We start from the raw sequence: 25,895 nt of genomic DNA, 5'->3' as shown, positions 1-25,895 counted from the left end.
CACCTCCTGCTTAGCAAAATCTGTAGTCTGCAATCTTGTTTTAAGATTGTTTTACTATGGGTCAGCTTCTGAGCCCATTGTTGTATTCTTCAGTCCTCCTCTGCTGCTGTCACGGAGCTTTAATGAGCTGCTTTCGCCTCTCCTCTAGGCTCCCTTAAACGACCCCTGTGCATGTGCAGCCTTCATGGGCCTGAAGCCTTCTACCAGCAAATACCATCTTGTCCGTGCCATTCTGGAGTCCATAGCATACAGGTAAGCAGTTCCTGCCTGAACACACCCCTGCCCATGCTGCTGTCCACTTGCTTTCACATTGAAAATGTCTTAGTAGCAACTAAATTATTTATACATTCAGTTCAGTACACACAGCACATCAGTACACACACATGCTAAGGCATTCTGTATTGCTGTCCTATTTCACAGGACTGTGTCACTTAGATTTGGCTGTCTGAATATTGAATGATTTGTGAAAATATTCAGGGCCATAGCTCAGGGAGAGAGCTTGTGCTTGGCACACTAGAGATACTCCATTTCTGTCCCCAGATTGCAGAGAGTAAACCAAACTCTGGCTGGCACTGGTGGCTCATACCTGTAATCCCAGCTGTTCAGGAGGCTGAGATCTGAGGATCACTGTTGGAAGTCACCCCAGGCAGGAAAGATCATGAGATGCTTATTTTCAGTAAACCACTCAGAAAAGGCCAGGATTGGTTCTATGGCTCAAGCTGTTGAATGCTAGTGCTAAGCAGAAAAGCTCAGGGATATCACCCAGGCCCTGAGTTCAAGGCGCATACAAAACAATTTAGATTCTATTTTTTAATTTTTCTTTTGTCGGTCATGGGACTTGAACTCTGGGCCTGGGCGCTGTCCCTCAGCTCTTCAGCTCAAGGCTAGTGCTCTACACTTGAGCCACAGCGCCACTTCCGGCTTTTTTCTGCTTATGTGGTGCTGAAGTATCAAACCCAGGGCCTCATGCATGCCAGGCAAGCGCTCTACCACTGAGCCACCTTCCCAGTTCAGATTTTAGTTTTGTATTTCTATGCGTGCAGGTGAAGTTCTGTCACAGATTCTCTCTGGTCCCCCTGCAGCGCCCCGGCCTCCCCCTCCCCCCAGCATGCTGGTTTTACACCTTCAGTGTGTGCTGTCTGCACGGGGGAGGGGGGGTTCACTGGCTCATAATCCCACACCTCAACCTCCGCCTCGCTCTCTCCTACCCGGTTCCTAACCAGAAACAAGCAGCTGTACGAGCTGATGCAGAAGGAGATCGACATCCCGGTCACCACCATCCGGTACTGTATGTGTGCCCCTGTCCCTGCGTGGGCATGCCCCTCCCCCATGCGTGCGTGCCTCCCTCACAGGCATGCACCGCCTCGCGCACACGTGCCCTCCAGGCACGTGCGTCCCCCACATGCATGTGCTCACGCGTGTTCACACAGCCCCTTCACTGCAGAGGGCACGTCTCAGCCACGCGCATGCGAACACTTGCCCTACCACGCCCCCCCCGCCAACTCCCACCGCAAATAGAATATGAACTAGTCCCCAGTAAGATAGATCATTTGGGAAAAGTGATGGCCAGAACAAGGGAAAAACATGTTTGGATATATCCCAATAGCACCTGGTCCCCAGGTCAGTGCTAAAGGATATGGTTTGGGAGATTAAAAAGGCTGGGCTGGGCTCTCACCTGTAACCCCAGCTACTCATGAGGTTGCGATCTGAGGGTCATGGTTCAAAGCCATCCCAGGCAGGAAAGTTTAGGCAACTCTAAGCTCCAGTTAACCGCCAAAAATCTGGAAGTGGCTCAAGTGGTAGAGCACTAGCCTTGAGCCCAAAAGCTCAGGAACAGTGCCCAGCCCCAGAGTTCAACCCCCAGTTTGGCACAAAAACAAAAAATTCAGTTGGCTTGAGGGGAGGCATGGCCCAGTGGGTAGGCCCTTGTGCTTGGCACGCTGCAAGCCTTGGGCTCAGTCCTCAGCATGGAAAGGAATTAAATCTACCAAAGACCAAGCAGCAGCAGGGGAAAGCAGAACTTCAGCAGTAGTCACTTACCCACACACCTGCTCCCCACAGGGCGGATGGAGGCGTTTGTAAGAACGGATTTGTCATGCAGATGACGTCAGACCTGATCAATGAGAATATCGACAGACCCACCGACTTCGATATGTCCTGCCTAGGCGCAGCTTCTTTGGCTGGCCTCGCTGTGGGTAGGTGTGGGCGATTTCATATAAGTGAGAACTCTTGCAAACTGCATGATTGCGTCTGTCCTCTCCACTCAGAAAATTACAGAGAGGGTCAGAGCCATCAAGGTCCATACTTAGCGGTGTGTTGATTGCCAGGTCCCCTCTGGCCTCTGCTGCCGGTGGAGCTAGGGGTACCTTTCCCAGCTCTACTTCCTGCCTTCAGCAAGAAGCTGGACCTGAGAGCATTCCATTCTAGCAACAGCGTGGTTGGTCCACTTGCTGGGTACACACTGTGGAAGAAAGGAATTGTTTAATGATAGGTTGAAAATGCCTGCAATCCTAGTCACTCAGGAGCAACCTAACAGGATTTTTGCTGAAGGCAGCTCCTGTCTTCCAGTATCTCCTGAGGGTTGATGGGTAATCAGATATTGAGGAATGGAGTTTCTGGTTGGAATTCTTGCTAAAATGAGGCGGTGTAGAAATGAAGCAGACATGGAGGCCCTGAAGTTGAACCGTCTGGTGGAAGAATCAATCGCTCAGAGGAGTGGAGCTGTTTGGTAAAGAAGAGAAAATGGTCAGTAGGCTCATTGTTGGCTTTGGAAAACGCTCATTTGTTTATCCACATTTGTTGAGCAGCTATTATGTGATAGTCACTGCTGGAATGAACAGGTAAAAGCTGTTTTTCCTCACCTAAGTGGGATTAGACATGTAAAAGGATAGATTTGCATGATAAACCTGGGAATACAGTGGTATCCAAGAAATGCTAGAGGTTTCTTAAGAGAGACAGCTGTTGTCCAGTTGTGAAAGGGATAATAGACCTGAGAGAAAAGGGCACTGTGTATTTCTTCTGGATTTCCTAAATTTGCTTTGAAACTGGTTCCTATACACATTTAGTAAGGTGAAACATAAATAAATTCCAGAAGTTAAGACTTAAAAAAATTAATTTTCAAGCTAGGCATGGTTGACTTGTTCCCTGATCTTAGCTGCTCAGAGGCTGAGATCTGAGGATTGCAGTTTGAAGTCAGCCATCTCCAATTAACCAGCAAAAAGCTAGAGCCTCTCAGGTGTGGCTCAAATGGTTGAGCGCTCGCCTTGAGCTGTAGAGCCGAGGGACAGTACAAAGGCCCAGAGTTCAAGCCCCAAGAACAACCAAAAAAAAAAAAGAAAAAAGAAAATGTAGCTGGGGATGTGGCTCTGTGATAGGATGCCTGCTTAATACATGCAGATCCCCAGTACCACAAATATGAAAAATGCATCCTCTCTACTCAAGATACTGAGAGGATACTAGTTTAAAGCCAGCCTGGGAAGAAAGGTGTGTGAGACTCTTCATCTCCAATTAACTACCAAAAAGCCAATAGTGGAGCCCTGGTTCAAGTGGTAGAGTGCCTGCCTTGAGGTAAAAATCTATAGAACAATATCTAGGCCCTGAATTCAAGCCTGATACTGGCACAAAGATAAATAAGAAAAAAAATGCTACTTCCTGGTTCCTGAATTTTCTTAAATAGCAAGTCATGAAATTAAATGGCAGATGTAATTGCTTTAAGATGTGCCAGCTAGGTGCCAGTAGCTCACACCTGTAATCCTAGCTACTCGGGAGGCTGAGATCTGAGGATCGAGGTTCAAGGCCAGCTTGGGCGGGAAAGTCCCCGTGAGATTCTTATCTCCAAATAACCACTCAAAAAAAAATAGAAGTGGCACTGTGGCTCAAGTGGTAGAGCGCTAGCTTTGAGCTGAAGAGCTCAGGGTTGGTGCCCGGGCCCAGAGTTCAACTCCCACTACTGACAAAAAAAAAAAAAAAAAAAAAAGATGTGCCATTTCCCTCTAGTATAAAAGTAAAGCCCGGCACCAGTGACTCATGTCATAATCCTAGCTACTCAGTAGGCTGAAACCTGAAAGATAGAGTTTCAAAGCCAGCCCAAGCAGAAAACTGTGTAAGACCCATCTCCAAATGACTAGCAAAAAGCACAGCTGGTTCCAGGGACTGGTGGCTCACACCTGTAATCCTAGCTACTTGGGAGGCTGAGATGTGGAAAAGTTTGATTTGAAGTCAGGCAGAAAATTCTGCAAGACCCCATTTCCAAGTAACAAACAAAAAGCCAGGCTGGAGGCATGACTCATAAGATTAAGGGCCAAGCAAGTGGGAAGAGCCCTGAGTTCAGGCTGTGGTACTGACACACATAAAATAAATCCACAAAAACTAAAAGTTAGAAACCAAATTTTAGAATCCTGGTGTTTATTCCAATCCAGCACAATTCAGAAGCAACACAATCTCTGCGGTTTGTGTCTCAGAACAGGATTTGTTCTTGGCACAGCTCATGGAAGTTTTTTTGAATAAATTTTACGGACTCTTTGTCTTCAAGACCTGAGACTCATCTTTTCATACTCAGGGTTTTGGAATGACAAGGAGGAACTGCAGAAGCTGAGAAAAAGTGAGATGGTTTTCAGGCCACAGAAGAAATGCCAAGAGTATGCACTGCACATGGAAAACTGGGTGAAGGCCGTGAAGCGCTCCATGAACTGGTATACCAACATGTAGTGCTCAGCGCCCCAGGAGGGATAAGGATGGATGATGGACGGGCTGATAAGCCAATGAGCCGCCACCGCTCAGGGATTCCCACCCCAATGGAGGACCACATTTAAAATGGGCTTCACAGCCTACTCTTAAACAGTTGCCAACAACAAAAACCCATCTCTTTTTAAACCCAAATCTTGATGAAATTATAAGGCAGAATACCTCAAGATTTTGTCTTCTGTTTTCTAGCCTACCCCAAAGGACCATCAGCCATTTCCAACTGTATTTTCACAGTGTGAGTCCTCCTCTGGTTTTGTGTAGGCTAATCCCTCTGAGAGCGTAAGTGTTCTGGGTCAAGCACTGGTCACATTTTGTTCTGAAATGATGCAAAAAGTATTTCTTGAATTCTTTAAGTGGGCTATTTGAAATCCATATAACTAAAAAGAGGATAAGTGAGAAAAATGTATAATTTTAAATTATTAGTATGTGTAAAGCCATAATGTTTCTATGTCCCATCCAAAAATGACCCAGTATGTGCCAGATAAGCTTATTTGATAGCCAGTGCTTGCTTTTTGTGAGCATAAAGATACTGCCTTAATTCTGACTCTTGCAGCTCAAATCTAAGCATTTGTTATATGTTGAAAAACACTGAGAACCTAATTGTAGTTCATTTTAGTTTTGTTACTACACAGCATGTTAAGGGCTGCTGTGATCACGCACTCCTGTAATACCGCAGTACTCTAGGAGGATTAAGAGTTGTAGGCCAACCTGGGCCACAGAGGGCATCCTCTGTTACAGACAGAGGATGCTTATCTTTGTTTTGTGTGTGTGTGTGTGTGTGTGTGTGTGTGTGTGTGTGTGTGTGTGTGTGTGTGTGTGTGTGTGTGTGTGTGTGTGTGTGTGTGTGTGTGTGTGTGTGTGTGTGACAAGGTTCTTGCTCTGGAGCTCAAGCTATCCTTGAACTCTTCATTCTCTCACCTCAGCCTCTCAAGTGCTGGAATTTCTGCCATGAGCCAGAATGCTGAACCCTGTGACAGAATCAGAAAAAAAAACAACCCCAAAACATTGTTTCCTTTTCAAGTAGTATTTCTTGGGCTGGGCTGTGACTATAGCAAATGCTGGCCCAGCATTCCAGGAGGTCCTGGGTTCCAGGCCCAGGTCCCATTCTTTCAAAAACTTCTAGTTGGGCTGGGAAAGTGGCCCAGTAGTAGATTGCTTGCCTTGCATGCCTGAGGCCCTGGGTTCAATTCCTTAGTACCACATAACCCCAAGACTAGCAAAAAAAGAAGAAACACAAAACTTCCATCTCAAGTACAGCATTCTTTTTCTTTCTTTCTTTTTTACAAAATGCAGGTCATGGGTATAAATCCTGCCTTTCTTTCCCTGTTCTTTATCCTGCTCCATTGTTGAGATACTTGCATGAATGTCTCTTTGTTTCAAGTGCCTAGTTGATAGCGGCTTCATTGGAACAAAGTGGCCTGATTTAGTAGTTGACTTAAGAGCTGCCTTGGTTGGAGGTGTGTCTCTCTTGGGCGTGAGTAGGAGGTTTGCCGGTCTCTGTCTCTGAGATGTGTGTTCTGCTCAGCAGACTAGAGAGGCAGAGGTGTGGTATGGGTGGTAGAGCAGCTTCCTGGCCAGCTGCGACCTTTCCTCAAGCTGCTCATCTTGCTCCAGTACCGGTTCTCAAGGTCTCGCTCTCATCTTCCTACACTGGGTTTGCAGTTTCATGAATGAAAGAATGGGTGAATGAATGAATTCATTTCACTATTGGTCAAGATTGATCACCGCAGCTGGAAATGTGGCTCAGTGGTAGAATGCTTGCCTAGCATGCATGAAGCCCTGGGTTGGATTCCTCAGAACTACGTTAATAGGAAAGGCCGGAAGTGGTGCTGTGGCTCAAGTGGTAAGAGTGATAGCCTAGAGCAAAAGAAGATCAGGGACAGTGCCCAGGCCCTGAGTTCAAGCCCCAGGACTGGCAAAAAAAAAAAAAAAAAGATTAATTACTGCAAGTCCTAACTAGCTATTATGAGACAGGGCTGTTCTGATTAAAATATAATAAACGCACATTTGAAGTCTGCACCACTGCCACCTTGTCCCTCCAGAATCACACAGGAGAGGACTGAAGGTTAAGTTGCATCTTTGCAAATTCTATTTTAGTCAAAAATTCTATTTTAGGGTCTTCTTCAATAGTTAAAAATGTTTTTGAGACAGGTATGGGTTGTCTTCCTAGCTACCAGGGAGGCTGAGATCTGAGGATCATGCTTCAAAGTCAGCCAATCAGGAAAGTCTGTGAGACTCCAATTAACCAAAAAAAAAAAAAAAAAAAAAGGAGCTGTGGGTCAAGTAATAGAGCACTAACCTTTTGCAGAAAGCTCCAGGGTGTGTACACACACACACACACACACACACACACACACACACACACACGTTATTTAGGGAGGCCTTGTAGCAGTGTATCATTAACTCCTTTAAGATTTGGAAATAGCTCGTTAAACAAAGGTAGTTGTGTTTGCTATAAGTCAGGATTTTTTCATTCTTTTTCAAATTCTACCAAGCTCTAGTCAACTAAATCTTTTCTATCAAAGTTCTCATAGAAGCTATTCTATTTTAATATTCTTATAGTCTCATTAAAGACCAGAGCCTGCAATCCCGGCAGTCCTGGGTTCCACCCCCAGTGCTGCCCTCTTCCAAAACAATAATCCAGTGGCTTTTTTTTCCTCTATGAATTTAGAAGCTGATCATTTTTAGCAGCATAGTATAGTAAATCTTTTCTCAGCTTTAACCCGAATCAGAAATACAGTGAATGACATTTGTTCTTCTGGTTGTAGTAGAGTAGGTAGTTGTTTATGACACATGCCAGCATTTACAACGTTTAGATAACGTGCTAATCCTTCTCTTCAAGTTTTGTTTTCCCATTAGAGGTCTACCCGGTGTGTTTTCTGGAGAAATCTCAGTGAGGAGAGTGTGCTTTACAGTCCATCTTAAAATGGTACCAATCGTCTCTCACTCATTCTTCAAATATTTTTTTTTTTTTGTCAGTTGTGGGGCTTGAACTCTGGGCTTGATGCTGTCCCTGTGCTCTTCAGCTCAAGGCCAGTACTCTACCACTTGAGCCACAATGCGACTTTCAGTTTTCTAGTGGTTTATTGGAGATAAGAGTCTCACGGACTTTCTGCCCAGGCTGGCTTTGAACCGCGATCTTCAGATCTCAGCCTCCTGAGTAGCTAGGATGACAGGTGTGAGCCACCGGCACCCACCTTTTCATTCCTCAAATCTTTTTGTGACTCACCATGCCATGCATTCTGAGTCTGGTTGCTTAAACAGGGTTTCTACTGTGCCGGTTAATGAAGAAAAGAAGAGAAAATCGTGTGTGTGTGTGTGTGTGTGTGTGTGTGTGTGTGTGTCAGACAGACAGACAGACAGACAGATAGACCATGCTGGGGATCAAAGCCAAACTTTTGAGCTTGCTGGGCAAGTGCTCTACACAGCTACAAGCCATTAATTGCCTCAGATTTTTTTTTATCCACCTGCTCTAGCCCCACCCCTGCAATCTATGTGATCTTAATTAGTGGATACCTGGCTTCCGTGTAGAGCTAGCATATTCTGCAGATCTTCTGTGATTTGCTGCTTTGTTTATTTTTCGAGGTCACGTGGTTTTGAACTCTGGTCCTTTGCTGGCTAGTGTGGTACTGTACTCCTTGGATCATGTCCTTCCCCTCCCCCCCATTCCCCTCCCTCGCTTAGCTGCTTTGTTGGTTCCCTTATCTTTGAGCAAAGAAGAGTGGAAGCTACCTGAAAGCAGAAACTCCATCCACTGCCATACACTGGACTTGTAGAAGCTGCTCATCCTCATTTGTTGGCAGGCAACACCTTATCTCTGGGAAGGACAACTGTTTTTGTTTCCTTTTGAGAAGGACTACATTGTTTTGAGCTAGAATTCTCCCATCTTTGATTTTTAAAGTGTTTATATTTGCAAATATATTTGTGTCCGCCTGGCTGGGTGCTGGTGGCTTGCACCCATAATCCTAACTACTCAGGAGGCTGAGATTTGAGGATCCTGATTCACAACCAGCCTGGGTAGAAAAGTTTGTGAGATTCTTACCTAATTCACCAGCAAACAGGCCCTAAGTGAAGCTTGTGGTGCAAGTGGTAGAGTGCCAGTGTGTGTTAAAGTTCAGGCCTGAGAGTTCACGCCTTAGTGCTGCTGTTGCACACACACACACACACACACACCACTCCCAAACGCTTTTCCAGGGTGGCGACACCATTTTACACTCCCAGCACTGTGATGGAACTGGTTCCTCTCCAACCCCACCAGCCTGTGTGCTCTCAGTGGATCTAGTAAGAGCCTTTGGTTTGTGTTGCCCTAATGTCTGACACCGTGCCTTACCTTTACACAGGCCTTTTGCCCTCTCTCATCCTCAGTGACATTTCTGTCCATGTCCATCCGCTGGTTGGAATGTTTGCTAACTGAGCCATCATTAAACTTTTTATTATTATTATTTTTTAATCTGCGAAGGCCGGGCACCAGTGGCCTGTAATCCTAGCTACTTAGAAGGCTGAGATCTGAAAAATCATGGTTCATAACCAGACCAGGCAGGAAAATCTGTGACACATGCCAACCAACCATTTGAAAAGCCAGAAGTGGAGCTGTGGCTCAAGTGGTAGAGTATGAGGTGCCTTGAGGGGAAAGGCTCAGGGATGAACACTGAGGCCCTGAGTTCCCATGCCCACAAAGTGCAGCTCAGACTTCAGAAGTCATCAGGAAGGGGGCTGGGAAGGTGGCTTAGTAGTAGAGTGCTTGCCTAACAGGCACGAAGCCCTGGGTTCGATTTCTCAGTACCACATAAACAGAAAAACCAGAAGTTGCTCAGTGGCTCAAGTGATAGAGTGCTAGCCTTGAGACAACGCTCAGGAGCAGTGCCGAGGCTCCAAGTTCAAGCCCCGGGACTGGCAAAAAAAAAAAAAAAATTCATTAGGTAGGAATTGTCAGATTCATTGAGACAAAATATAGTGTTGTGAGCAGGATTTTCTAGTGTACTGAGCAGAGTTCTCTTGTCCCTGTGCTGGTCCATAGTGTGGTACTAACAACAAGACATTTCAACGGTCCTGTTTCACGGAAGATCATGTGGGTACAGATACCTTGTGTGCAGTCATCCTCTTCCTAGGCTACTTTGGGTAAAATAAGCCCATATGTGTAAAGTTTTAGAACGATTTTCTTGGAACAGTAGATATTCTCCTATTTGTGCAAGTGTTAAATTTAGATCCTAATTTGTATGCATCTGATATTCTATATCAGAAGTAATCTCGTCTCTCTGATCCTCAGTGTCATTAGTCATCATTGAAAACCTGGTCAATAACTTTTTTTAAAAAATCTGTGGATATACAGCAAAGGAAATATTTTAATATGCATGTGAATTTTCCCCCTTTGCCTGTTTAATGTTTACATTTGTTTTTAAATGTTACCTAGTTTTTCTTTTAAAAAAACAAAAAAACAAGGTCCTCCTGCCTCAACCTCCCTGTATTGGGTTTATAATAGGTGTGTCCTCTTCACCTGGCTTACCTGGGTATTTTTATTCAGTGCTACTTCCTGCTTAGGTTTCTGTATACTAGAAAGGTCAGCCTGTGGTAGAGAGCTAGCGTGTATGAAGTCCCCAGTTCCATCTCCATCATCTCAAAAAAGGGGTGGGGGTGGGGGTAGGGGTGGGGGAGGAAGTCCCAGAGAGCCTGGTGCTAGTGGCTCACACATGTAATCTTAGCTACTCAGGAAGTTGAGATTTGAGGATCACAATCTAAAGCAGGCCTAGGCAGGAAGGTCCATGAGACTGTTATCTCCATTTAATCACCAAAAGGCCAGAAGTAGAGCTGTGACTTAAGTGGTAGAGCACCAGCCGAGGGAAAAAGATAAGGGTCAGTGTCTAGGCACTGAGTTCCAGCCCCTGTACACACACACACACACACACACACACACTCTCTCTCTCTCTCTCTCTCTCTCTCTCTCTCTCCCCCAGAGAAATAAGCATATGTCAATTATAGCTGTACCACAAGATAAATGTGGGTTTTTATATTCTATAGTCTTACACAAAGAAAATTACAAAAAGGGGTGGGGCGTATTTTTTGTGATGGGAAAAACTCATTGTGAACTATACTGTCTTTAAAATACTTAGATTATAAATAATCAGAGGTAATTTGGTATGCTAATATGATGAAATTAGCCTAAAAAACTCTTAAAAGTCCCCCTGAAAATTACAATCTAAAATGACTTGGGAAACTCAAATGAATTAATGAATGATGATCTATGTATGTTGGTCAATTAAAGCCATTTTAATTTTATGAGTCTCATTTGTTGCTTTGAGTTTGTGCACATTCAGTGACTTAATGGTGGAGATACAGTCAGATAATCTGGTCAGATCCCTGCGCCATACCTGATTCTGTGGGTTGCCTATGGTATAAATTTTTGTAATAGGAAATTTGAAAAATGATAAACATTGAGATAGTTGATGAAAGGGATTTTGTTATTGCTGTGGGTTTTTTTTTTAACTCAGTATTCATCTAATCACAATTTAGCATTGTGGAAACAGAGCTGGCTTGATTATAGCAATAATTTTATTTTTCAAGTGAGCCATTCCTGGGCATTGAACGCAGGACTTGGAAACTGTCCCTCAACTTTGTGTGTGTGTGTGTGTGTGTGTGTGTGTGTGTGTGTGCATGCGTGTGCGCTGCTTCTGGGGCTTAAACTCGGTTTGGGCATTATCCCTGAGCATTTGTGCTCAAGATTAGTGCTCTACCACTTGAACTGCAGCACCATTTTTGGCTTTTTATTACTTAATTGGAGATAAGTGTCTCACACACTTTCCAGCCCTGGCTGGCTTCAATCCGAGATCCTCAGATATCAGCCTCCTCAGTTGCTAAGATGACAGGCATGAGCCACAGACACATATCTTCCCTTAGACTTTTTTTTTTGCAAGGCTGGTGTTTTACCTCTTGAGCCACAGCTGCACTTTGTGGCTTTTTGCTGGCTAATTGGAGATAATGTCTGGGCTAGCTTTGAACCATGATCCTCATATCTCAGCTTCCTGGATAGCAGGTATTGAGGCACAAGCACCCAGTGCTGGTATGATCTTCAGCAGGGCTGTACACCTTAGGACATGGTTCAGTCTCCCAGGATGCAGAGACCAAGGGAGTATTCACAGGGCTAATGAATGTCGCAGGTGAACAGGAAAGGGTATGGAGCTGGGAAGGCCAAGGGAAGTTTTTCTGAGACCGTTTAAGCTCAGATGAGAAGGAACAGTAGTAGGTTAGTTGTGGTAATAGAGGGGGGATTGCTCCAAGTATAACAAAACAAACACTTGAACAGAGCTCTGGGGCTCTTTTCTGTTTACATTTGCAATGTTTTACCCAGTTCTTGGCACACAGCACTAAATAGGTGCTGAATCAATGTGTGTGCAATCACATTTCAGACATCTATTCTCTAGCATGGAAGAGAATGGAAGGGTTATTTTCCATCTCAAAGGACATAACTCTTCATGGGGAGTGAGAAGGAAGACAAAGCCGACTATTTGTACAAGTTGTCAAACTGAATTCCTTTGAGTGGGAAAAATGAGAAATTGATCCACATAAATTCTCTTCCCTCGTGGCAAAATGAAAGGGTTTATTCTGTTTTGGAGATGTTTCTGGTTTTGGCTTCAACATCAAGCTGTTCTCCTTATTCTGGATTTCTTGGCCTGCCATAAAATTAGCATTTACTGTTTTGTTGCCAGTTTGGCCTGATTAGGTCATGGAAATTCACAGCTAGATCAACCTAGTATATGGAAAATTTGAAAGCTGGACTGCCTATTTTCCTCTGTGAGATTGGAAGGTGTTACAAGGTATTTACTTTTAAGTTATGTTTCTGGTTTTGTTTTTGTTTTTTTCTGGTTCTGGGGCTTGAACTCAGTGCTTGCACCTCTTTGTGCTCTAGGCTACTGCTCAAGCCACAGCACCCATTTCTGGTTTTTTGTTGTTTATCTTCTGAGTTTATTGGAGATGAGTCTCACAGACTTTTCTGCCTGGGGTTGGCTTCTAACTGTGATCCTCAGATCTCAGCCTCCTGAGTAGCTAGGATTATATTTTTTTCCAAAGTGGTATTATAGAATAATGCTATCACTTATTGAACATTTACTATATGCCTAGCAAAAGTCTCATGTGACCGCCTACAAGTTAAGCTAAGTCATGCAAACATTGCTAATAGTTTCATGTGGTTCAAGTTAATATTCTCTTCAAGTTCTCACCTTAAGAGATTAGGGAAGTCAAGCTGTGGGCAGGCACAGGGACCCCAAGTTCAAATCCTAGCAGTGTCAAGATACATGCATTTCTAAGGGCCTTAACTTTATTCCAAAATCATCTTTCTATATAAAGAGAACCTGAGCCAGGTGTTGGTGGCTCATGTCTGTCATCCTAGCTTCTCAGGAGGCTAACATCCGAGGACTGAGGTTCAGAGCCAACCCAGGCAAGAAAGTCCATGAGGCTCTCGCTCCTCCAATTAGCCATCATAAAGCTAAGAAGTGAAGCTGTGGCTCACGTTGGGGGAGCGCTAGCCTTGAGCCAAAAGGCTTAGGGACAGCGCCCAGGTCCTGAGTTCAAGTCCCAGTGCTGACACACGACAACAACAAAAGACACTGGGCTAGTTGGGGCTCCTCTACCCCACTTTGTCCACACTTACTTCAAGGGTTTCACGTACCTACTTCTGTTAGCGTTATTGTGGGGTCATTCTGAGGGGATTTAAAAATCATCTGGCTGGCTTGAGGACAGGGTGTGGTTGTGGGGTTTTTTTCCACGGCAAGCAGGCTTTAAGAAATGGAATGTAATACCCTAACAAGATGCCTGGGGGACAGGAAGCAACTCCTCACCGATGTCACCCCGGCTGGTCCCCAGCCATCTAGCCACCCCGGCTAAGGCTGAAGCCCGCACCCTCAACTGGCACGGAGGGCAGGTGCTCACCCCCAGCCTGGGACTTGAACTCGGAGCCTGGATCTTGTTCCCCTAAGTGGTCTACTCCAGGCTGGCGCTCGACCACTTTCTGGGCCGGTTAACTGCAGATCCGAGTCTCACAGACGCTGCTGCCGGGCGTGGCTTCGAACCGCGATTTTTGCGCCCAGGAGCCAGGGGCCTCGAGGGGGCGGAGGGCGGAGGGGGAAGGGCGAGGCGCAGGACGGACAGGGCTGCAGCCCCGCTCGCCCGCCGCCCGGAACACAGTCGCTGGGCTGGGGGGCGGGGTCAAGGAGGCGGGGCCGAGGGCCTGAGGTCCCGCCTTTCCTTCCGCGGCGCCCTCCCTTCATTGGGAGCCTTGGGGGCGGGGTTTGTTTACTCCTGCACGCACCGCCGCTCCAGCCAATCGGTGGGCAGCGTCTCCCGGCGTCACGCACACCGAGGACCAATCAGTGCGCACCGTGCTGCCCCGCCGCCAAAGCTTGCGCGAGGGAAGCGGGGCGGCCGCGCGTGTGGTGAAAGCGGACCGAACCGGCTGCGGTGTGGGCGGTGCGGGCGGTGCGGCGTCGCGCCCCGGAGTCTGAGGAGAGGCTGAGGGCCCGGCCGGACTCCCGGGTCTCCCACACAGCCCTCCGCGGGTCACCGTCCCAGCCTGCGGCCAAGCGCGGGCGCCGGGCAAGCGGCCGGGCCGCGGCGCGAGGCCGCCGGTCGGAGCGCGGTAAGTCCGGGAGGGGGCGCGCGGCGGGCCGGGGCCGGGGCCTGAGCACCGGGGGCGGGCGTCCGGGCGAGCCAGGCCCGGCGCCGCGAGGCGCGTCGGCCCAGGCCCGAGTAACCCGCGGGCTCCTGGCCGAGCGTCCGGGGGTCGCCCTGAGTCCCTGCGTCCTGACCGGGGGGGGGTCACCCCTGAGTCCCTGCGTCCTGACCGGGGGGGGGACACCCCTGACACCCCGCGTCCTGACCGGGGGGGGACACCCCTGAGTCCCTGCGTCCTGACCGGGGGGGGGACACCCCTGACACCCCGCGTCCTGACCGGGGGGGGGTCACCCCTGAGACCCCGCGTCCTGACCGGGGGGGGGTCACCCCTGAGACCCCGCGTCCTGACCGGGGGGGGGGTCACCCCTGAGTCCCTGCGTCCTGACCGGGGGGGGGTCACCCCTGAGACCCCGCGTCCTGACCGGGGGGGGGGACACCCCTGAGACCCCGCGTCCTGACCGGGGGGGGACACCCCTGACACCCCGCGTCCTGACACCCCGCTTCCTGACCGGGGGACACCACTGACACCCCGCGTCCTGACGGGGGGGGACACCCCTGAGACCACGGGGGGGACCCCCGAGGCCCGCTGTCGGTGGCGGCCCGAGTCACCGGCCGGTTCCTCCTCTCCGACCCGCGAGCCACCACGTTTGTCTCGCCAGGTGTTTCCTAGAGTTCGAGTCCCTGGGGGAACCTCGTAACCTTGGGTGCACCCCAAAAGGGACGCTTCCTGCGCCTTCCTGTTAGGATCTGTTGGGTGCTGGTCTGGAGCTCGGGCTCCGAGTTCTTTTGCTTTGGTTTTTTCCTCAAGGCTGGCGCTCCACCGCCTTGACCGTGGCTCCGCTTCCGGCTTCGTGGTGGCCAATGGGAGGCGAGAGTCTCGAGGACTCTCCTGCTCAAGCTGGCCTCGAACTGTAATGGTGGCATCCCAGCCGCCAGCCAGGGTTCCAGGCGGGAGCCCCCGGCGCCTGCCCACTGCTTCTGAACCCTTCTTTGGAAGTTCCGCATCGCCTTTGGCACCCAGAGGCTAATAACGAATCTGGCCCGCAGTCTGCCCGAAGATGAACCGGGATGATTCCAGGCGGCGTGTGGGTTCAGTTGGACGTCTGGAACGGGGTTGGGAAGGGCGTTTTCCAGGTCTGTGGAATGCACCTGGGAGTAATTGCTCCCCGCCCATTAAATGCTCTGCAGGAATTCCTCATTTGATTACTAACTACTATGGATGGGCTCTCCACGGGCCCGGATGTTTTTCCACTTTTCTGTTGAGTCAGTTAACTGGCCCCTTCCTGCCAATAATTCACCATTCCAACTTCCTTTTACCTGGGACTTGAACTCAGGGCCCGGGAACCGCCGGTTAGCTTCTCCCTCCCCCCCCATACTGGTGCTCCACTGCTTGAGCCACAGCTCCACTTCGGGCTTTTTGGCGGTGAATTTGAGATAAGGAGGGCCTCATGGATTTTCCTTCTTGGGCTGGCTTCAAACCAGGATCTTAAAACTCAGCCTCTTGTGCATCTGGATCTGAATACTTGGAAACATCTGTACTGTCTTAGGGCCCAGGCCCCTCGTCTATTATCTGTTTTTCTCTACTAAGTCAGTAGTTCATGCTTTCCCTACCCCCCACATCCCAGATTGTGATTTTTCATGTGACTTCCACAGCCTAGTTTTTTTTTTTTTCTGGGCCATTTGTTTTCTACCCTGTTGAGTAGGCAGAGCTAATAGATAGAGCTTTTGCTCTGCTAGAAAGCATCTTTCAGCTGGTTTAAAAAAATAAAATTATGCTAATTGGCTTGCCAATTAGAAATTTGTCTAATTTAATTTAATTTATATTTATTTATATTTCTAAGTTCACAAGGAATATATAATTTATTTAATTTGCTTTCTAAAAATCTAGGTGGTTTTGTTGTTGTTGTTTGGCCAGTTGTGGGACTTGAACTCTCGGCCTGGGCGCTATCTCTGAGCTCTTCAGCTCAAGTCTAGCGCTCTACCACAGCACCATTTCTAGTTTTCTGGTGGTTTTTTGGGGGTAAGAGTCTCACCAGCTTTACTGCCTGGGCTGGCTTTGAACCAGGATTCTCAGATCTCAGCCTCCTGAGTAGCTAGGATGACAGGGTGAGCCACCAGTGCCTGGCTAGTCTTTTTTTTTTTTTTTTTAACCTTGTCAGTTTAGTAACTGAGGATCAGTTTTAATCCTAGTTCTAGCTAGGATTACAGGGATGAGCTACCAGCGCTTGTCTGACCAGGATCACTTGATCTTCCTGCTTCTGTCTCTCCCGTGATGGAATTGTAGGTATATACTGCCTCCACTGGCCTTTTTTTTTTTTTTTTTAATAGCACCACGATAATCGCTTCCTATTGACCTTCCTTCCTTTATAAAAACTACTTGCACGGTTCAACTGAAAGGAGACCACCATATAGTAAAGGCAGAAAAGAATTTATTGTGGGGAGAGCATACTGCCCCCCTGGGCAAGATGGAGGCATGCTGGGAGTGCAAGGAGAGGGAAAAGGAGGGTTAAGGGGGAAAGGGGCTAGGTACAAGGGAAAGGCTTTTGCCCCAGGCAAAAGCTGACATATTGGAGGGAGGAAGGGAGGAGCTGGTCATCCAAGACCTCTGAGCCTGAGGGACTCTCCACTGTCCCCAGGTGGACCAGTTACCTGGGTTGGGAATGTTGGGTGGAGGCTTGGAGAAGGGGCCATTTTTCCTGGGTAGACCTAGCATTGACACATAACTTTGCTCTTGGTGGTAGTCATGGGACTTGAACTCTGGGCCTAGGTACTGTCCCTCAGCTCTTTAGCTCAAGGTGAGCATTCTCCTGCTTGTGCCACAGTGCCACTTTCTGGTGGTTAATTGAAGATAAGAGTCTCACAGACTTTCCTGCCTGGACTGGCTTTGAACTGTCAGCCTCAAATCTCAGCCTCCTGAGAAGCTAGGATTACAGACATGTATTTTTTATTTTTATTTATTTTTCAACTTTATTATTTTTTTTGTTGGTCATGGGGCTTGAACTCTGGGCCTGAGTGCTGTCCTTCAGCTCTTCAGCTTAAGGTGAGCGCTCTACCACTTGAGCCACAGCACTTCCGGTTTCCTGGTGGTTTATTGGAAATAAGAGTTTCACGGACTTTCCTGCTCGGGCTGGCTTTGAACCTCAAGCCTCAGATCTCAGCTTCCTGAGTAGGATTACAGGCATGAGCCATCAGCACCCAGCTACTACTTTCAAATTTTAACAAGGCTAAAAGGAGATATGAATATCATGAAGTAATGTGAATTCTTTTTTAATTTTCAATTGTTATTATAAAGGTGATATACAAAGGGGTTATAGTTATATAAGTCAGGTAATAAGTACATTTCCTTTTGAACAATGTCATCCCTTCCCTTGCTCTCTCCCAGTTTGATATGAATTCTTTTTTTTTTTTTTTTTTTTTTCTGGCTGGTCTGGTGGTGGTGCCTGAACTCTGGGCCTGGGCACTGTCCCTCAGCTCTTCAGCTCAAGGCTAGCGCTCTACCACTTGAGCCACAGTGCCACTTCCGGCTTTTTTCTTTTTGCTTATGTGGTGCTGAGGAATCGAACCCAGGGCCTCATGCATGCAAGGCAAGTGTTGTACCACTGAGCCACCTTCCCAGCCCTTCATATGAATTCTTAAAACTGAAGAAAGAACAGTTTCAGTAATAGGAAGAATAAAAATTCAGTAGCAAGCTGGGCCCTGGTGGCTCACGCCTGTAACCCTAGCTACTCAGGAGGCTGAGATCTAAGGATAGAAGCTCAAAGGCCACCCAGGCAAGAAAGTCCATGCATGAGCCTTGAGCAGAAGAGCTCAGGGACAGCACCCCGGGCCCTGAGTTCAAACCTCAAGACAAAAAATAATAAATAACTGGGCTGCAGTGACTCACTTGTAATCCCAGCTACTCAGGATGAAATCATAGGATCGAGGTTTGAAGTCAGCCCAAGCAGGAAAGTGGGGTGAGATTCTTATTTCCAATTAACCAGAAAAAAAAACTGGCAATGGAGCTGTGGCTCAAGTGGTAGAACACCAGCCTTGTCCAAAAAAGCTAAGGGATAGTGACAGGCCCTGATAAGCTCCAGTACATCCATCCATCCATCCATCGACAAACAGTAGCAATAATAGTGGAGTGTGTGTTGTTTGTCACATAGCACAGATTCCTTGTCTAGAGACACCATTGCACTTGAGGGAATAACACTGTGGCTAATGATACCCCTGGGAGCAGGGGACACGATGTTGAGTAATCAGAATTTGCTGCATTCAGAAATAAGAGCAGTAGTGTGGAAAGCACAGCACTAAAGGACTTTTTCTCTCTGCTTTTAACTCTAGGTCTCTGTAGAAGCATCTGAATAGCTGCTGAATGACACCTTCTACACCATCTCGGTATGTATGTGTGTAGAGATCTACATTGTTTTGTGTTTCTGGCTTATAAATTTACTGTACTTTGAATCATTTAGAATGTATTCCTTTTATATATATGTTAAAAAAAAGACTGTAAAACTATATACCCTTTGAGACTGGCTCTCAGCCTCTTACAACCTGATATTTAGCAAGTCTGTTAATCCCATCCTTTTCTCTGCTGCTTAATTTAATATCAAGTTTGTTTTTTATGGAGATTTGTGCTCATGAAGCCTGGTTACACAGTGAAACCTTGTTTCAAAAAACAAGGAACTGGAGGTGTGGCTCAGGTGGTAGAGAGACAGCTGTGAGTGAAAGAGGGAAGGTAGAGTAGGAAGCTCTGAGTTCTAGCTCCAGTTCAAGCACCCGTAATATACATACAACAATTATACAATTTGACCAATGTCAAATTGTCAAGCCAGGATAAACAACCTCTTGCTTGACAGCAAACACTCTACCACTTGAGCCATGCTTCCAGCACCTGCAAATTTCCAGTTGAATTGTACCTGTCTATCAGTACCAGGATCCTGTCCATTCCTGGCCTTGAGCTGCTCCCCATCCCACCCCTGCACCCTGGGCTTGTTGTACCAACTTCTGAGAGCATGGACTGGTAAAACCATTTTTAGCCTTATACTTGGAGTTCTTTAGTTACAACTCAATTTTACTTTATTTTGCCAGTCCTGGGGCTTGACCTGTATGCCTGGGCACTATCCCTGAGCCTCTTTGTGCTTAAGGCTAATGCTCTACCACTTGAGCCACAGTGCCACTTCAGGTTTTTTGTGATTAGTTTAATTGAAGAGTCTCACAGACTTTCCTGCCTGGGCTGGCTTTAAACGATGATCCTCAGATCTCAGCCTCTTGAGTAGGTAAGATTACAGGCTTAAGCTACTAGCACCAGCACAATTCAAAATTTTATAATTATCAAATCCAAGGTCTTTATTGCTGTTTAAAATTTTTTTCTTTTTGCCAGTCAGTCCTGGGGCTTGAACTCAGGCCCTGGGCACGTCCCTGAGCTTCTTTGCCCAAGGCTAGCACACTACCACTTGAGCCACAGCCCCACTTCTGGCTTTTTTTTCCCCCCCTTAGAAAAACTGTACAAATTTTTATTGACACAAATAGTATATGAGAATTTCCCATGTCGGCTTTTGTTCTGTTTATGTGGTACTGAGAATTTGAACGCAGGACTTCATACATCCTAGGCAAGTACTCTACCACTAAGCCAACTTCCCAGCCCCTAAAATTTTTTTTTTTTTTTTTTTTGGGTCCGGTCGTGGGGCCTGAACTCTGGGCCTGGGCGCTGTCCCTCAGCTCTTCAGCTCAAGGCTAGCACTCTACCACTTGAGCCACAGCGCCACTTCCGGCTTTTTTTCTTATGTGGTGCTGAGGAATCGAACCCAGGGCCTCGAGCATGCAAGGCAAGTGCTCTACCACTGAGCCAACTTCCCAGCCCCCCTAAAATTTTTTTAATTGTTATTAAAAAGTGATGTACAGAGGAGTTTCAGTTATATAAATGAGATAAAGAGTACCTGTATGTATGGATGTATGTATGTATTTATCCAGTTCTGGGGCTTGAACTTAAGGCCTGGGCTCTATCCTTCAGCCTGTTTGTGCTCAAAGCTGGCATTTTACCACTTCAGCCACAGCACCACTTCAGGCTTTTTTCTGTGTATGTGGTACTGAGGAATCGAATCCAGGGCTTCATGCATGCTAGGTAGTTACTCTACCATTGAGCCACCTTCCCAGCTTATATTTCTTTTTAGACAATGTCAACCCTTTCCCCCTTCCCAGTTTTTCCCTCCTATCTCCACCTACAGGTTGTACAGTTCATTTTCAACATAGTTGCTGTGTATTTTGAACAATTTTTAGACTTGGAGGAATGTTACAAAAGTAGTATAAAGAGCTGGGTACTGTCTCTTATTCCATTTCCCCAGTACCAGTAGTGCCTCCACAGAGCACATACAGGGTTACAGCTGATGCACCCTGGTTCATCAGTTGATCTCTGACCATGCTTCTGTAGATTGTAAGGGAGCTGAACAGTTCCTGTCCCAGTGCATTGTAGCTGTTGTTGCAGGGTGGTGGTGGTATGTGTGTGTGACTAATGCAAACACTACTGTACTGCTAGTTATCTACAAATATAACACAGACATATGTCCTGTATATAGTGCAATATGCCATAGTAATAATTAACAACTGTGTTACTGGTTTACATATTTACTGTATTACACTTTCAATCATTATTTTAGCGTGCATTTCTTTTACTTAAAAAACAAAACTACAGGGCTGGGAAGGTGGCTCAGTGGTAGAGCTCTTGCCTTGCATGCCTGAGGCCCTGGGTTCAATTCCTCAGCACCACATAAGCAAAAAGAAAAAAGCCAGAAGTGGCACTGTGGCTCAAGTGGTAGAGTGCTAGCCTTGAGCTGAAGAGCTGAGGGACAGCGCTCAGGCCCAGAGTTCAGGCCCCAAAAAAACAAAACAAAACTACAGGGCTGGGAAGGTGGCTCAGTGGTTGAGCCCTTGCCTTGCATGCATGAGGCCCTGTGTTCGATTCCTCAGCACCACATAAGCAAAAAGAAAAAAACCGGAAGTGGTGCTGTGGCTCAAGTGGTAGAGCGCTAGCCTTGAGCTGAAGAGCTGAGGGACAGCGCCCAGGCCCAGAGTTCAGGCCCCACGACTGGACCCCCCCAAAAAAACCACAAAAAACTACTGTAGGGCTGTGAGTGTGGCTTAGTGGTAGAGTGTTTGCCTAGCATGCATGAAGCCCTGGGTTCGATTCCTCAGTACCACATACACAGAAAAAGCCAAAAGTGGAGCTGTGGCTCAAGTGGTAGAGTACTAGCCTTGAGCAAAAGAAGCTCAGGGACAGTGCCCAGGCCCCGAGTTCAAGCCCCAGGACTAGCAAAGTAAATAAATAAACTACTATAAAAACAGTATACCTTGTGATGTTGGCAGCAACCTCATTTATGTGATGTTTATCAGGTCTGTTAGGTGGTCATGACTTTGGGGGGGGCGTGTTGCTGGTCTTGGGGCTTGAACTCAGGGTATGGGTGCTGTCACTGAGCTTTTGTGCTCAAGGATTGTGCTCTATCGCTTGAGCTACAGCCCCACATCTGACCTTTTTGGTGATTAATTAAAGACAAAGAGTCTCCTGGACTTACTGCCCTGGCTGGTTTCAAACCTCAATCCTCAGATCTCAGCCTTCTGAGTTGCTAGGATTACAAATTTGAGCTACCACCATCTGGCTTGGGTCAGCTTCTCTAGTGTTTGATTTAATCTCAGATTTTGTTCATCCTGGCCCTAGGAGTGGCAGGCTGTTCCACATGCATCCTTGAGCCTCGCTTTTGGGTTAAGTCCCTTCTGTGATGTTAGCTTAACAACAGAGTCCCTTGCCCCAATTTCTGAGACATTCCAGCGGCTCAGCTGTACATGACAATGAGGTGATGGTTAACCTTGATTGTCCATATAGTTGTATTGAGAAGCATCCAGAATAGCAGACTTCCTGTCTGGGATATCTGTTCTATGTTTGCAAAAGAGGACTCACAAAGGAGGAGGCTAGCTCTGACAGTGGGCAACACCGTCCCCTAGCTGGGGCCTGGATGGAATCAGGAGAGAGGCAGCTAGTGCAGGCGCCTCCCACTCACCTCTGCTCCTGCCAGCCTGCCCCGAGCTGAGCAGCCGTCCTCCCAAGCCACTACACCACCATGTGCTGCCAAGCATGGACCAGCACCTCTGCAGTGGGAGCCAACAGATCTTCCCTTCCATTGAATCTTCTCAGGCGTGGAGTCACAGCATCAGTCTGCTCTGTGAACACCGGTACAGTATTGTTAAATAAGCTACAGGTCCTGTTTGGATTTTATCAGACTTTCCCCTCAGTAGTGGGGAAGACCTCACATGTATTTGATAGTCATTGCTTCTTCATCTTTTCTGCTGTCCAATAGCCTGAGTTTTACCTGTCGTTCATGGCCTTGCTTGTGAAGAATACTGATGAGTTATTTTCAGACAGCCCCTCCATTTGGGTTTGTTCACCAGGACAAGATTTTGTTGTTGTTGTTGTTGTTGTTGTTTCGGTCTTGATCCTGGCACTTGAACTCAAGACCTTGTGCTCTTGCTTGGCTTCTTGACTCAAGGCCTGTTCTTGGTAAGCAAGCAAGCAAGCGCTCTCCCCTGTGAGCCACACTCCACTTCCTCACCCTTATATTTGAAAGACAGTTTGGTATTCTCAATTGGTACTGTTTCCCTTAGCACCTGAGGCTGTGACTTTACTTTGATTTTTACTGGTGTTGAGAAATCTTGTGCAAGGTATTGTCATTCCTTTGCAGATAATCGGTTCCTCTGCCTGCTTTTTTCTCCCCTCAAGTTTGTTTTTATTTTATTTATTTTATTTTATTTTTTATTTTATTTTATTATTTTTTGGGGGGTCCAGTCATAGGGCTTGAACTCTGGGCCTGGGCGCTGTCCCTCAGCTCAAGGCTAGCATTCTACCACTTGAGCCACAGCACCACTTCCGGCTTTTTTCTTTTTGCTTATGTTGTGCTGAGGAATCGAACCCAGGGCCTCATGCATACAAGGCAAGCGCTCTACCACTGAGCCACCTTCCCAGCCCCTCAAGTTTGGTTTTGAAGTGCATGGGATGGAACCCAGTGCTTCCTGCCTGTTCAGCAAGTGCCCTACCCGAGCTCTATATATATACCCAGCCTTCCGTAGATGTTGTAGAGTTTTTTGAGTATAATAAAATTCATGAAACATAAAGTTGCTTTTAACTATCTTTAGGTGCAAAGTTTAGTGTTATGAAGTGCATCCCCACTATTGTGCAACCATCAGCCCCTATCCATCTCCAGAACACTTTTCATTTTGCAAGACTGAAACTCAGTTCCAGTTACACAACTGTTCCCCATTCCTCCTCCCCAGCCCTAGAGACCACCCTGCTACTTTGTGTCTCTCAAACTGCTCTTGTTGCCATATGGAAGTTGAATCATACAGTCTTTTGTCTTTTTGTAACTGGTTAATTTCACATACTGGGGTGTGTGTGTGTGTGTCTGTGTGTGTGTGTGTGTGTGTGTGTGTGTGTGTGTGTGTGTGTGTGTCTGTGTGTTGCCTGTACTGAGGTTTGAACTCAGAACCTTGAAATCTTGCTTACCTTTTTTGGCCCAAGAGTGGTGCTCCACTAAGCCATATCTTATATCTCTACTTCTGGGTTTTTGCTGTTTAATTGGAGATGAGTTTCAGATTTGTCCACCTGGGATGGCCGCTGTAACCTTAGCTGTTTTGCTTAAGGCGAGTACTCTACCACTTAAGCCACAGCTCCACTTGTGGCATTTTGGTGGTGAATTGGTAATAGGAGACATGAATTTTCCTGCTCAGGCTGACTTTGAACTAGGCTTCTCAGACCTCAGCCTTCGGAGTGGCTAGGATTACAGGTATGAGTCACTGGTGTCTGACTTTTCTTTCTTCCTACTTGTGCTTTCCCATGTCCCGGGCGATGGCAGGCTTAGGCCAGTATAACTAGCCATTATGCTTCCCTGGTCCTGGGATGGCAGGCACATCCATCCTTGGCCATCCAGGAACTTTAATCTTTGATCTCCACCTTCCAAGTTAGCCAGAATTACAGGCTTGAACCAGTGCACTTTTTTATTCTTTTTTTTTTTTTTTGCCAGTCTTGGGAGCTTGAACTCAGGGCCTGGATACTGTCCCTGTTTTTTTTTGCTCAAGGCTAACACTCTACCACTTGAGCCACAGCTCTACTCCCTGCTTTTTGCTTTTTTTTTTTGGCCACTCCTAGGGCTTCAACTCTGGGCCTGGGCACTGTCTGAGCTTCTTTTGCTCAAGGCTATAATGCTCTACCACTTGAGCCCTAACTCTGCTTCTAGCTTTTTAATTTTTTTTTTTTAACCAGTCCTGGGGCTTGAACTCAAGGTCAAGCTGAGCTTTTTTGTGCTCAAGGCTAGCACTCTACTGCTTGAGTCACAGCACCACTTCAGTTTTTTTTTTTTTTTTTTTTTTGAGTAGTTTATTAGAGATAAGAGTCTCACTGGCTTTTCTGCTCAGGGCTGGCTTTGAACCACAATCTTCAGATCTCAGCCTCCTGACTAGGATTACAAGTGTGAGCCACCAGCACTTCTGAATTTGGGGGGGCAGTTAATTGGATACAAGAGTCTCAAAGACTTTCCTGCCCAGGCTGGCTTTGAACCAAGATCTTCAAGATCTCAGCCTCCTGAGTGGCAGGATTGCAGACATATAGCTTCCCACTTTTTTCCTCCCTGTAATTTAGTGAAGATAAGTCTCATATCTAGATCCTTAGATCTCAGCCTCCTTAGCAGTTAGGATTATAGGCATTGGCTACTTTTTTTCTTTCTAGAATAACTTTTAGTTTAACTTTCTCTTCTACTTTGTGGAAGATGTCTTACCTTCTTTTGCTCCCCCCTCAGTCCTGTGCTTCTGTTTTCCTTCCTTGACTTCATTCCTCTGTCACTCTTTTCCTCCCTTCTTCCTCCTCCCTCCCTCTCCCCCTCTGTCTTTCTCTGTATCTCCCTGTTGTTTTGTACAGTATTCATTAGTTTTGGTGGCTGTTGTTTTGTTAATTTGGCCTCTTAATTTCATGTTGCCGTTTTTCTTCAGTTGTTCAGTAAATGCTGGCCATCTGTGGAGGTTAAAAAGCAAGGCAATAAAAAGCCCACTGCAGAGGTCCATAGGGAGCTGTTAGCTGTGTCTTTGTCCTGGGTGATGCATGCAGATCTTTTTTTCGTCCGTTGGCTCCCTAGAGAGGGCTCTGCCCATATTTCGCCTGATCGCACTGTTCTGGGTGCCGATTTGATGTAATAAATTTTCATCTCATGTCTGTGTTAGCTACATGGTCCTACCTCCTGTCTGCCCCCTGTCTCACTGAAAGCCTTCTGAAGGTAAACCCCTGTCTCTCACTGTGGAGCAGAAAGAATAACAATGACCTCCATCTCAAAAAGACAGAATGATTTTTCTCAAGGGGCAACTTGATTTCCTGCCCTCTGACTGGGGCTTCTACAGTGTCCTTGCATCTCTACCCAGGATTGCAGTATTACAGCATGTTATCCTCTATCTGTTTGTCTTCTTTTATATTAAAGGCTAGCAAA

The 25,895-nt window shown here is 46.8% G+C and overlaps 2 protein-coding genes across 5 annotated transcripts in view; both read left to right on the top strand.

The window, feature by feature from the left end:
- The window catches only part of Gk5 (glycerol kinase 5), a 32,228-nt gene extending 21,207 nt beyond the window's left edge, over positions 1-11,021 (top strand). For both annotated transcript variants that reach the window (XM_070005555.1, XM_070005554.1), the window contains exons 13-16: positions 149-252; positions 1,224-1,283; positions 2,062-2,195; positions 4,559-11,021. In XM_070005555.1, the coding sequence (XP_069861656.1) occupies positions 149-252; positions 1,224-1,283; positions 2,062-2,195; positions 4,559-4,707 (447 nt within the window). In that variant the 3' untranslated portion in view covers positions 4,708-11,021. The remainder of the gene's footprint in view (positions 1-148; positions 253-1,223; positions 1,284-2,061; positions 2,196-4,558) is intronic.
- Positions 11,022-14,142: 3,121 nt separating this feature from the next.
- Positions 14,143-25,895, top strand: part of Tfdp2 (transcription factor Dp-2) — a 62,404-nt gene continuing 50,651 nt past the window's right edge. For all 3 annotated transcript variants that reach the window (XM_070005552.1, XM_070005550.1, XM_070005549.1), the window contains exons 1-2: positions 14,143-14,368; positions 18,727-18,780. The gene's annotated coding sequence lies outside the window, so the exon portion shown is untranslated. The remainder of the gene's footprint in view (positions 14,369-18,726; positions 18,781-25,895) is intronic.

The sequence above is a fragment of the Dipodomys merriami genome, unplaced genomic scaffold, assembly GCF_024711535.1.
Source record: "Dipodomys merriami isolate MVZ:Mamm:240054 unplaced genomic scaffold, mDipMer1.0.p SCAF_68, whole genome shotgun sequence".
NCBI lineage: Eukaryota > Metazoa > Chordata > Mammalia > Rodentia > Heteromyidae > Dipodomys > Dipodomys merriami.
The sequence above is the reverse complement of the archived record's forward strand: the minus strand, read 5'-3'. Positions and strand labels throughout refer to the sequence as shown.